Below are 13,777 nucleotides of genomic sequence, written 5' to 3'. Positions count from 1 at the left end.
ACCTTTGTAAGAGCCACAATCTAAGTGGTGAAAAGTGGTAAAAATGGGTTAAAGTGGCAACAAAAATAACTACGAAGTAGCAAAAGATGGTTAAAAAGGAAGAAAATAGGCATAAAATGGCAAAAACTGGTTGAAAACTGACAAAGAAAAATGAGAAGTGTAAAAAAAGAGTTACAGGTACAAAAATTATCAAAAAGCTGCAAGAATGTGGCAAAAAATGGGTGAAAATGACTTTAATAAGTAAAAAGCAGCAAAAAGTGGCAAAAATGTGAAAAGTGGCATCTAATTGCAAGAGGCAGCTTAAATGGGTGAAAAGTGGAAAAAGAGGAAAAAATGGCAAATAGCAAAGAGCAGGATAAAAGTGTCAAAAAGTTGAAAAAAAATAAGGACAATAAAAATATGCAGACAAAAAATAAAGGTTGACATTGAAGTTTGAAAATTTAAGCTTACTGTATAAGTGGGAAACAAACTGATTAATGAGGAATGATATTTCAGATTAAGACATAAAAGAGCCACAAATCATCACAAAAGAACCACATGTGGCTCAACAGCCACAAGTATCTCTGATGTAAGGAATGTCTGTCATTCTTAGTTGATGGTGTGCAAAGAAGCACTCTTTGTCTTTTGAGTGAAACTAGAGAGGAGTAAAGTGGTGAAATGTGGTAACAGTATTGTGTTCCGACTGCAGGAGCTGGAGCCTGCCTGCCTGGATATTCTTCTTACATTTTATTAATGAACTTTAGAGGTTAAGATCCACCTCAGTTAACATGACCAAGATACACACGGAGTAATGTATGTGATGTCAGTTTATGACATCTCTGGTCACAAGATGGGGATGTTTAACTGAACCTGAACAGACACTCCCATACACCTATCTTTTTGTTAATGTTATAATGTTACGTTATTAATCCCTCTTCAATTCAATTCAATTCAATTCAATTCAATTCAATTCAATTCAATTCAATTCAATTCATTTATACAGCACATTTCATACAAATGTAAACTCAATGTGCTTTACAGAGGATAAAAGCAGATGCAAAACAAACAAACAGCAACAAAGATACACTATTGAGTCAAGAAAAATAGAAATTTCAGGCAAATAATTAATGATCTTAGACACACCTTGCAACAATCTGTACAACATTTTGCATATACTAATGTTGGGATCTCCAAAGGGTAGCATTTTCAAACCATGAACAAGTTTGCACACAATGATAACCTAACAGTCAATGGCTTGCGAGAAAAGCAGCATTTTAAGGTGACTTTTGAAGGAATTACATGTTTCAGCAGATCTCAGGTCAGCGTTCCAGAGGACAGCACCTCTTCAGAACAGTTATAATGTTATTGGCCATTGGATTTGGGCTCCTAATAACTGCTGAACTGTCCGGTTTTCATTTAATAAGCTTTTTAATCAGTGAAGACACCACTGAGGGTTGGGCCAGCATTGTTAGGGCAAAGTACCTGGATGGATAACAAAGGAAATTAGGGTGGGAGAGTGGGGTGTGACATGCAGAAATGAGGCAAAAGGTCGGACTTGAACCTGGACCTCCTGCTTAGAAGACTAGCTTCTGTGCATGGGTTGCGACCTTGCTACAAGGCCGTCGAAAGCCCTGGTTAGAGGTACTTTGATAAAGCTTAAACTGCTGTGCCCATTTTCACCGTTAAAAATGTTGCAATTACAATTTTGATAAAATATTGATAGTTTAATGTTGCATGCATATGGTTGTTTTAAACCAGGCACTAAGTCGTATCTGTTTGATATATTTAACTTTAAACATTTTGAAGGTTTTTGTGATGTTTCTTTTCAGTTGGCTATTGCGGGATCCAAACATGAAACTGAGGACGACCTATCCTGGATATACAGAGGCAGTCAACTCCTTCTTTAATCAGCTCATTAAGAGAGTTGTCTCTCATCAGGTACTTTAAGCAGTACACGAGTTCCTATTTGGTTTTCCAATTGTAAAGGGAAACGCTTACATGCATGCAAGTATAAAAGAGGTGTTGACTTTGACACATCCTTTGATGCATACTTGTTGTCATGTTTATAATGTTCATCCCATCTTATAGTCACAGTAGAAGCAAAAATGCACCAGGAAATTTGAACTGGTCAGCTAGTATGCTCTGAGATAGAGCAACCTCTTTTTCCAGTTTTCTGTACTTTTATAATTCAGTTGTTTGGAGTGAGGAAGTGGTCAGCATTTGATGGCAGGCTATAACCTGTGTCCTTTGTTTATTATTAATGTGCAGTTCTCCAAGGGTGGCCCGATTATTGCAGTTCAAGTGGAGAATGAGTATGGTGCCTATGCTAAAGATACAGAGTACATGCCTTTCATGAAAGAGGTAAGAAACAATATGCAGTCATTATAAATGCAGTCATTATAACTTCAGGAAGCCCTCTACTTCAGAGGACTTCCTGAATAGCCAGTGCCTGGGGTGCTTTCATTGTGAAATGCTGCTTCACCTACATGGTGAAGCACTTTCATTAGCTGTAAGCTATAGTCATCAACATTTCAAGAAATAAAGACTTGAAATATTTCACTCTTTGTGTAATTAGTCTATATAATATATGGGTTTCACTTTCTGAAATGAGTGACAAAAAATATTGAACTTTTCATGATATTCTCATTTTTTGAGATGTACCTGTATGTACTTATGTAATTTTTTGCACATTTATCAAAATTAAAACACAATCTTTCATTGATTTAAGTATTCAGACTCTTTAGTCAGTACTTAATTGAAATACCTTTGGCAGCAATTACAGCCTTGAATCTTTTTGAGTATAACATAGACAGCTTTGAACACCTGGAATGAGGAATTATCTGCCATTGATCTTTGCAAATCCTCTCAAGCTCAGTAAGGTTGGATGGGGACCTTTGATTTCAGGTCTCTTCGGAGATGTTTGAAAGGATTGAAGCCAGGGCTCTGATGGGGCCACTCTAGGATGTTCACAGAGTTGTCCCTAAGCCACTCCTGTGTTGTCTTGGCTGTGTGCTTAGGGTCATTGTCATGTTGGAAGGTGAACCTTTGGCCCAGTCTGAGATCCTGAGCACTGTGGAACAACATGCAGCTTTCCCTCAACCCTGACCAGTCTCCCACTTCCTGCTGCTGAAAAAAGCCCCCACAGCATGATGCTGCCACCACCATGCTTCACAGCTGGGATGGTATTGTGCAGGTGTTGAGCGGTGCCGTGTTTCCAGACATAATATTTAGAATTGAGACCAAAGAGTTAAGTCTTGGTTCCATTACACCAGAGAATCTTGTTTCTCAGAGTCTGAGAGTCCTTCAGGTTGATTTTTTGCAAACTCCAAAGGGGCTTTCATGTGTTTTGCAGTGAGGAGAGGCTTCCGTCTAGAGACTTTGCCATAAAACCCAGACCAGTGGGGGACTGCAGTGATGGTTGACCTTCTGGAACTTGGCCTCATATTCACACATCTCTGGAGCTCTGTCGGTTTGACTATCAAGCTCTTGGTCCCCTCTCTTATTAAGGCCCTTCTCCCCTGATTGCTCAGTTTGGCCAGGCAACCAGCTCTTGAAGGAGTCCTGGTTGTGCCAAATGTGCTCCATTTAAGAATTATACAGGCTCTTGGGTTCCTTTAGTGAAGAAATGTTTTGGTAGTATCTCTAGATCTGTGTCTTGCAGCAATCCTGTCTCTGAGCTCTTCTGGCAGTTCCTTTTACCTCATGACTTGATTTTTGCTCTGATATGCATTGTCAGAAGTGGGGCCTTCTATATGAAGGCGTATGCCTTTCCAAATCATGTCCAATCAATCTAATTCACCACAGGTGGACGCCGATAAAGGTGTAGAAACATCTCAGCAAAGATCAGAGATCAGAGTTTTTGTTGGATGGATGTGTAGACTGTGGCTGTTGGTTTGATCTTGAAATGGTTTATATGGTTGGAATCACAAGAATCAGAACTTTCCAAGGATGTATGTCATCATAGTTGCAAACGGCAGGTTTGTAAATAATCATGGTAATGAGAAAGCACATTGACAGCCTAGGGGCGGACTGTCGGACTCCTAACAGGGTATTTGTTTCTTTTAGTTTTGATCACAGTAACGGATAACCTGTCAACAAAGTCTGTATTTATGTTGATCTATTAAAGCTTATTTTTCGTTAACTGTGTCCACCTCTGCTAGAAGATGAGGATGTGAATGTTTACTTTGCTAATCCCTCAATCTTTCACTTTCCTCCCCTTGAAGAAACATCAACAGTCATTTTCAGAAACAACCTCCAGTGTTCGGATTAGTCGTCTCCATAATCCCTCTTCTTTTCCAGGCGTTAGTGTCGAGGGGCATCACAGAGCTTCTGCTGACCTCAGACAACACCGATGGACTAAAGCATGGAGGAGTGAAAGGAGGTATTGTCAGACAGGCTGAAAGGCAAACATAGTGCACACACAAACATACAGTACGGTGGTTGGTGTGTTGTTTGTTCACACAATGGAAAGAGATCTGAGCAAAGGGCAGCCCAGTGTCAGGCAGCTGCACTTTAGGACTAAATTCTACCCACAAAGGATCTGTGTTGTTCCAGGGTTGTTTTTGTAATGTTTATCCCTGGGTTAATAGATTGATGCCAGAGAATAGAATCATATTATTTTTCTTTTAAATGACACATCCACTGTTTAATTTAATTTTCACCGGCCACCATTAATCATTGTCATTTAATTGTTATGAATAGATTTTTTCTCTTGAGATAGTGAGTATTGTGGGCTTTATTATCACAGCAGACCATGCTCTGGCATTAACATTATTACAGACAGGGTCCTCTTTTTTAATAAAAGCATTTCATTCTTATCTTTAACTGAAATCTTTACCACGGTGTGTTCAACAACCAGATGGACCATTAGACAAGAACCTCAAGCCTTAGACAGAAAGTCACTAAAGATTATTTCAGTGTGTTTGGACTCAATGATTCAAAGGAAACTGTGCCTGAAGATAAAACTAAGTTAAGAATAAGAAAGTTAATGTCCATATACATGAACCTGTTGGCTACTAATCTTCATCATTAATGGTTTTTTCTTTTCCTCCTTTTCTGTCCTAAAGCTTTAGAAACACTAAATTTCCAGAAATTTGACTTGGAGACGATAAAGTATCTTGATATCATGCAGGTGAGGCCTTTATTTCATGCAATTCTATTAGGAGAGACCTAGTATGAGTTTAACAACGATTTATTTCAGTCATTTTAATTAAAGAAATGTGCAATGTCTTTGGTGATAAGACCTTATTGTGAGGACTTCATGTACTCAAAGGGTTAGACACTGGTGGTCATATTGGTTAGGGATGCAGGATCAGATGAGGAGTAGACTTCTGAGAAGCGGGACCAGGACACCAATGAGGTGGCTTTGGGGAGGAGACTGAGGTTTGCAGGATGAGATGAACAGATGACCTGTGAGGAGCTAGACAAGATGGTGGTAAACTGAATGGAGGTGGGTGGGGTGGAGGAGGGTTGCAGCGTTAATGCTGAAACGACAGAACTGATGACAGATTTAAAATATGACAGGTGCATGATGATTGGTCAAATGAGGCTGTGGCAGAATGAAGAGTGAATGCCTATAATCAGCTGATCGCCAGTGCAGGAAGAGAGAAAGAATGGAAGAAGGACAAGATATGCATGACTGTTGAGCAACAAATGAGTAGTAACATTCAGTCTTAGTGGTTGAACTGTCTTGAGCTCCTTTTGTCTGTTTAATTTAAGTCACTTTTGGAGGTGTTTGAGTTGCCCTTTTTGTAAAGTGATGTTTCTTTGGAGGGATTGGGGGCATCTGCAGTCTAAATTCAGAAAAAGACTCGTACTCACAAGAAGCTCTTGCTTATTCAGGTAAAAATTACACATATATATTTCTTTGGCTTGTAAAAGACTGAAAGTGTTAGGCTCTGTGCCTACCTTGGAGCCTTAAAGACAGCTTTAATATACTGTATGTACTGTAAATTCCACTGCCAAGGGAGCACTCAGCCAAAACAATAACAACAGATGACCTGCAGAGACATGCGGCTCAGCTCCAACCACCTCCGCTGCTTACTTCCTGTTTTGAAGGGAGAGACTTAATAAAAATGCACAAATATTGTGTATTATCAAACTGCTGTGTTTTTGGGGTGAATTTGACATAATGAGGGAGAAAAACTGTTAAAAGAGGCCTTCTTTGTTTGCACTGTGAGCTGCCATTAAAGCTTTGCAAGTAGCTCAGTGCCACTTTTAACAGCTTTTCTCCCTTATTATGTGAAATTCATCCATGAAACAAGAACAGTGGTTTACTTAGCAAAAAGTAAGCAATGTAGGTGTGCTGAGCTAGGTAACATGTCACCTCTCTGATGGATTCAGTGGAGCTGTACTGTTACAGGGGCTCTTGGTAAATAGATGAAGCAGTTGATGGTAGAGAATAATCGGGGTCAGTCATGAGCTAGTAGGTCAGTAAGCTAGCAGGTAAACAGAACAGCAGCTTTCAGTAGCAGCTCATGATTCCTTATGTAGCACTCTTTCATGTAAAATCCAGTGTTTCCATAGGAATGTCTGCCCTGGTGGCTTTGTTATGGTAGCAACCACAGTAAGTCGTACTTCAGCTTTTAAGATAAAGAGTTTATCTGGCTTTAAAAACTATTGGACGTATTTAAGATAATGCAAATACTCAACTCAGACAAAACATGACGTTAGTCACTTTTACATTAATTTAGATATTTCGGTGCAAAAATTGTACATATTGCTTCTTTAGTATTTTCCTCTAATGATCCAAAGATAATGCAGTGCCAGTGCAGTTTGAAGTCTACACAGGGAAGCTGACTGATCATACTGGTGAGTCCTGTTAGCTTGATTGTATACCGCTTTTAACCCACACTGTTTTTGTTGTTCTTGTAGCCGCAGAGGCCAAAGATGGTGATGGAGTACTGGTCTGGCTGGTTTGATGTCTGGGGGGGCCTTCATCATGTCTACACTGCTGAAGGTAAGACAGACTTGAAAATGGAGGGTTCAAAGGACTTTAGCCACTATATGACTTGTGCAAATCAAACCATGGCCTCTGGGAACCTTTACACCTTCAGTTGACAGGTTCTCTTTAGGAAGAGCAAATCCCAGGTAAAGTATGCTAGGTGTTAAGCAGTGGTGTAATGGTACCTGCAGAGGAGGCTATACTCTTAATAATTCCCCTTTATTTTTTTAATAGGCCAGTCCTACGAAGTAAAACCCTCTTGTGTTATAAATGAAGACATGTAACATCATCTCTCTTATTTAGTTTACTTAGAAAGGGGCCCTTAGTATTTGCACACTGTAATCTAGCAGTAAAAAAACAGCTGATTTTACAAGAACCACTGACCTTCCACTTTAAGTACATGTTAAAGACTACATACATGATAATATATATTTTGAATGAACTTTTCCTTAGTTTTGGTGGCAATGCATTACAAAGCAAGGCACTATTGTATATCAACTACTTATTGTTGACTTTGTCATCCTGAGACGGGAATTCGAAGTGGGTGGGTACATTCTATAAAGACAGAAAAATAAGTAGGGATACTCTATATACCCTGCAACATTGGTGCCTGATTTAAATTCTGCATTAAGCCTATGCAGTAGCATAAGTTGTAGGATTGTTATCCCTGAACATATGCGTAAGCCTGGGTACCTGGTGTGCACCTCCAAAAAACTACACATCGAGACAACTAGGGGCGTCAACTACTAAGGTTTTTCATAGTTGAATCTTCTTCGTCAGATTTTGCATTTAGTCGACTAATATTCGAACAGCATTTTTGCTAGACTTTTTTGTCCCCAGTCAAAATGACCGGCAGTCCTCAAGAATTCCAGCCATTTAGAACAACTACCAGACGTTTGCTTTAACATTGTTTTGCTGCATTAACAGCAGCAAAACGCATAAATCTCTCTTATTTTTTCTTTGTGTAAGTGGTTTAAAGTATCAAAATGAAAGCTGCGCTCCAAATCGAATCGTCAAATCGCCGACTATCCCAGATGACCCCTAGAGATAACACAGCCTGTTAGTCCTGTGATTGGTCCACTGGATAGAACGGGGTTACTGCCAGTTTCTTAGTAATGTGAGCTTGCAATTGGGTGTACTCTGAGACACAGAATGCATTTCCTCATCCATGTCTCTCTTGGAAGCCAAACTAGAATTCCACAATCCTCTGCTGCAGCTAATTAAGTGGCCATACTTTCCATCTCATCTGGTAAATCATGGTGTTTAGATTAGGTCTTAATGCGTGGGGAAATAGAGACAGAGAGAGAGCAAGAAGGGAGCTGCAGCTGCTGTTCTGAATAATCAATCACCCATTCAAATAAACTGGACAGATGCAAAAAAAATGCAACATAAGATTGCTTTTTTGTTAACTTTTATTAACATGTTGCACAAAAACAGACTTGATAAGCTAAGGCCTTTAGCATAACCGATTGGTAATTCTGGTGCCCGCTATGGAGGGATCTGACTTGCACCACTGAGTAGGCTAATCACACCTATCCCTAAGCCAGCAACATGCTTCATATACGGTATCTGGGGAGGGCAGAACCTTTCAAAAATATTGGAGGCTTCTTGGAAAAACTGTAACATTTAAGCTGAAAACCACATAACACAACTAAAGGCAGCTGTTGTAATGTCAGAACAAGTTCTGATAGAACTGCTGCTATAGCTGCATCCACACTAGTCTACTGGCCACCGTTTTTTACAAGCTTGCAATTACTTAAACTAAACTGCCTCTCTAACTATTCCCTCTTTTTATCGCAGATGACACAGATTGTACTGGTCATTCTCTGAACAGGAACAGGGATATCGGCCTGAAGCTTTGCATGATGGATCTGCTCGATGACAGACATGAAATATGATCAGTCTATCTGCTCTGCAAGGTTACAGATTTGTAGAATTCAACTTCATAGAATGAGACAGGGTTTGAATTGATTCATTCTTGGTTGAGAAAATAGTGTCTTAGTGCACAGAAGGTTGATTTTAATAGCTAATATGTGTCGTGGTTAAGATGGGTTTTGTGCTCTAAGCCAGAGCAGAATCTCATAAGGCAGAACAGCCTGTCTTGAGGGCAGACAGAGTCTTGCTGCTTTAAGGTTAAGAAAGGCCTAAGACAAACCTTTTTAGCTGCAATAAAACAGTCTGTGTGCCAGAAGAAAATCAAGGTAAGGGAAGACTCTCGCTCTGGGGGCTGTAAGATAAATTCTCAAGTCTGAGTGCAAGACGGTCTATCTAACACTCTAGTTCCCTCACAGAAGGCACAAAGCCCACTCTGTGCAGATGGGATGCACAGCATAGCATATGGTCATTTCCTTCTTCTTCTTTGGCTTTGTCTGAGATTTATATACTTTTCATGTAGAGCTGGATGTTAGCCAAGTATCACAAAGCAGTGTGTCCCTTTCTCTTCCTTCATCTCTGAGCCCCTTATTTGATGTTCAGGGAACATATTTTCAGACATGACCTGCCCTGTGCTGGATTTTTCAAAGATGTGCTCCAATGTCTCTGGCTGGATGTTCTAAACACAAGTGGAGGTGCTTGTAGGTCTCACATTCATCTCATTCTCTCTCACTTTCTTGTTATTGAAGTCACATACAGCAGTCTGGATAAACACCGTCATCCTCTTGCCTGGCATTTAATGGCATTTACTCATTACCAACATACATATAAGTTAGTTTAAGACAGGGTGTTCAAACTTTTTCCATTAGGGGGCACATACAGAAATATATAAGGATGGTTGGGCCCCTATCATATACCTCTCCTTGATATTAAAGTTAGTAAAACCAGTCAAATGGATGTTAAGATATGCTCAGTGATTGGGCATTCTTAAACAGCTAGTTGATGGGTGACAAGGCAAATAGCCAATCATTTTAAGAATTTTGGGGAGGCCAATTAGATTTCAGGGTGCCTCAGTCAATTCTGGCTACCACCGGCTCCACCCCTGGAACACCATTGGTGCTGCTATTTGCTATTTTATGTGATCTATTAGGGCGTAAATCAAGATATAATTATTATTTTGGTTGCCAGTATGTTTACTATTTGTAGTGTTGTCTCGATTAAGTCCTTACAGAACAGCATCAAACTTGTTGTCAAAATGTTTGTTTACAGTATTAGCATGGTAGCACTGCCTTTTGCTGAAACTAATAAGAATAACACAGTCAGCACAAGCATCATGCTTTATTGAGGGCCATATTTCATTTAATTTAAAGAGTTTTGGGGGAGCCAATTTGGCCCCAAGGCCATAGTTTGGACACACCTAGTTTAAGATATTGTATATGTTACAGACTAGCTGTAAACAGAGTTTATTTTAACAGTTTATTACCAAAGTACATGGAGCCTAACAGGTGTTTTGAATTCAAGCTCATGCTCAGTAAACATTTTGCATCGTAGATTCCAAGGTAAATTGAAATCTTCATTGTGTATATTAACTAGAGGTGTAACGGTACAGAAAAATGTTGGTTCGGTACGTACCTCTGTTTTGAAGTCACGGTTGTTACGTTTTTGGTACGGTAATTGAAGCGAATAAATATAAACATATATATTTTATATATATATATATATATATATATATATATATATATATATATATATAATATATATTTTTTTTTTTTAAATTAAATTGTATTAAAATAAATAGGCTGAATAAATTACATTTGAATTATTAATAATGCTGCAACCTGCAATTAGCATCTTTCCTGCCAATTTAAACACAGACTTCAGCACTGGATTACTTTTTTAACCACTGGGACCTACTACAATGTTTGGGAGAACTTTTCACAGCCCATCTTGGTGGATAAAGATGTTAGAGCCGTGTGAAATCTGAGGATAACTTTACTTATGACGCAGCTGCACACATGATGGAGTCCCCTCTCCCCCTCCTCCGAGGCTGATAGTTGAAGGTAAAATTAATTTGATTCACAGAGCCAGAGCACCAGTGTTATAATAAAAACTATTTTAAAGAATAGGAAATTCTAAACTGGCTGGTGAGACTTTTTGTTGTTCCTCCTTGTTGCAGTGACGTTCTTGTTTGGGTGGAGCTTTTTCAAATGCTTTGATTGATCGGCTGGACGATGTGCTGTCAGCGACACAGCTGCTAAATAATGCCAGTGCTACTGTTGTTGTCTTTGTCCACTGTTGTATTTTACTGGGAAACAAAGTGTTAAACAGGACACTTTTATCTGGGAATATTCAGGCTGTTGCTGTTGTTTGCTGTGGTTGTGTGGTTGCCAGGACAGCGTGACAGCTCTGGTTTTCCGTCTGTGAGCTTTGTTACACATGTATTCGTTCGATACACATCTGTACCGTACCGAGAGGCCCGTACCGAATCGGTGTGGCACGAATACACGTACCTTTACACCCCTAATATTTACAATAACTCTCTCTGTCTACTTCTTCTGAGCCTTTGTTGGACCTTCTCTATATTTCATTACGCTGTATTGCACCATTTATTTCTAAGTTGCACAGTGGTGAAAACAAATGTCATTAAACCAGTAGAGGCATCCCCAACTAAGGATTTACAGCTGAATTTGATCAGTCAGACTTCATCTTTCATTAATTTATCTTTGAACATATTTTATGTAGCGCTTATTGATCCTTATTTGGATATGCAACATAAGAGGTTAATTAAACTATTTGTCTTCTAGACTTTAAATGTAGGTTCTTAGCAGATGATGTACTGCAGCAGCAGAGAGCTCCCCTTGGGGGGCAAGAAGTGATTTTTGCATAGAGAAATACTTCCAAACAGGCCATGTTTTGAGCTGTTTACAACTTTGCCAAGCATTCACAGTGTGAAAAATACACATTTTTCATTCTTAGGCTTGTTTTGTGACCCAAAAGTAGTGAAATTTTTAGGCAAACAATAATAATAAAAAAAAAAGAAGTTGGAAAAGCCTGGATGAGCGGTGACACAACACTCCAGTATGTTCTGGACCTTACCTGTATTTCCTAAGCTGATGTCCATCTAACCAACCTCCTCTCTCGTTGTGACAGGAGATTCATCTCTTCAACAGATGAGACAGAGCTGGTTGTTTGGCTCCTAAATGACTCTTCTTTTGGTAACAGTTTGACTTTTTTGAATAGTGGATTAAGTAACGACAAAGATGGAGGAAAGGAAACTGGCACTCAAGCTAGCTACTACACATCGAAGAGCTATTTTGTAAAACAGGCTCATCATTGTTTCGTCGCTGGCTTCACAAGGTTTATTTGGTTGTAGTACATCAATCTTACTCAGTTCCACGTTTATTAAAAGCATGTTTGTGACAAAACGAGGATTTTTGTTAAAGGGGCTTTGCTAACATCTTAGCTTAGTACAAGACTCCTCTGTACTCTTGTCTCCACTCATCTGACTAGGAAGTCTGCAGGACTGTGTGATTATGAGATTGATCGAATCCACGCCAGGTAAATCTGTTCAGTGGTTAAGCTTTTTTGGAAAGTGTAGGGATCGTACTCAAAAGTGTGTACACGGCTTTCCAGATTATTAAGCAAATGACATTTTTCTCTTATTTTCCTAAATATTAATGCAAATTACAGAGTATTTTTCAAGTCATCAGCCGTTACAGCATAATTCAAATGTTTTTGAACAAACTTCATAATGATAACCATTATTTAAAAAAAAAAAAAATGCACTGTTCCACTTTATTAAGCACGACAGAGTTTTAAAACATTTTATTGGTGGTAAAGAACTGAAAATGATTTGTTGAATTTGCAGCATTAGGAGGTCATATATACTGAAATCAAAAGCTATTTCAATTAAAAACATCTTAACAGGCCAAGTTCCATGTTAACATAGGAGCCCTTCTTTGATATCACCTTCACAGTTCTTGTATCCAGAAGAGTTTCTGCTTGAATTTCTTTGCAGGATGTCAGAATATCCTCCCAGAGCTGCTGTTTTGATGTGAACTGCCTCCCACCCTCATAGATCTTTAGCTTGATGATGCTCCAAAGGTTCTCAGTAGGGTTGAGGTCAGGGGAGGATGGGGGCCACACCATGAGTTTCTCTCCTTTTATGCCCATAGCAGCCAATGGCTCAGAGGGATTCTTTGCAGCATGAGATGGTGCATTGTCATGCTTGAAGAAAATTTTGCTACAGAAGGAACTGCTCGTCTTTTTGCCATGGAAGAAAGCGGTCAGTCAGAAACTCTATATACTTTGCCGAGGCCATTTTCACACCTTCAGGGACCCTAAAAGGGCCTACCAGCTCTCTCCTCATGAATCTGGCCCAAAACATGACTCCGCCACCTCCTTGCTGACGTCACAAGCTGGGTTTCCATTATACTTGGAAATGCGCAAAATCTCAATAGCGCAATAAAAAACTGGTAATGGAAACACCTGAATTTCGAAAAAACCCTAAAATATCGCTATAGAGTTTTTACGGTTTCATGAGGAGGTTTTTAAGGCGTTTCGATGCAAAAATACATCGCAAAAGTGCTATGGAAACACTTTTTCCGCATTTACAAGTCACGAGACATGACGTACAGTGTCACGTGATCAGTCACTCCGAGACAGCATGGCGCGGTACGCATAGACAGAAGAAGAGACTAGACTTTTCTTAACATCATACTTCTACCCTTATGCGTGGCTTTTGCCATACATACGGACTTTGCCTCTGAACTATCATCCGTTGCCTTCGTCTTTTGTTCAAAATTAACAAGGCAACCGCTGTAGATGTAACCAAAACCGTACCAACACGCAACAGGTTTTGAGTGTCAAATTTAAGAAATATCGCTTTTATTTTGTGAAAAACTGTAATGGAAACCCAGCTACAGCCTTGTTGGGACATGGTGGCCATCCACCAACCATCCACTACTCCTCCATCTGGACCAT

General features: G+C 39.4%; 1 protein-coding gene across 1 annotated transcript in view; it reads left to right on the top strand.

The window, feature by feature from the left end:
- LOC121523926 (beta-galactosidase-1-like protein 2) overlaps positions 1-13,777 on the top strand; it is a 55,762-nt gene that overhangs the window by 11,201 nt on the left and 30,784 nt on the right. The window contains exons 5-9 of the mRNA XM_041809002.1: positions 1,809-1,917; positions 2,248-2,340; positions 4,279-4,360; positions 5,046-5,110; positions 6,853-6,937. Of these exons, the coding sequence (XP_041664936.1) occupies positions 1,809-1,917; positions 2,248-2,340; positions 4,279-4,360; positions 5,046-5,110; positions 6,853-6,937 (434 nt within the window). The remainder of the gene's footprint in view (positions 1-1,808; positions 1,918-2,247; positions 2,341-4,278; positions 4,361-5,045; positions 5,111-6,852; positions 6,938-13,777) is intronic.

Source organism: Cheilinus undulatus, linkage group 2 (genome assembly GCF_018320785.1).
Source record: "Cheilinus undulatus linkage group 2, ASM1832078v1, whole genome shotgun sequence".
NCBI lineage: Eukaryota > Metazoa > Chordata > Actinopteri > Labriformes > Labridae > Cheilinus > Cheilinus undulatus.
The sequence above is the reverse complement of the archived record's forward strand: the minus strand, read 5'-3'. Positions and strand labels throughout refer to the sequence as shown.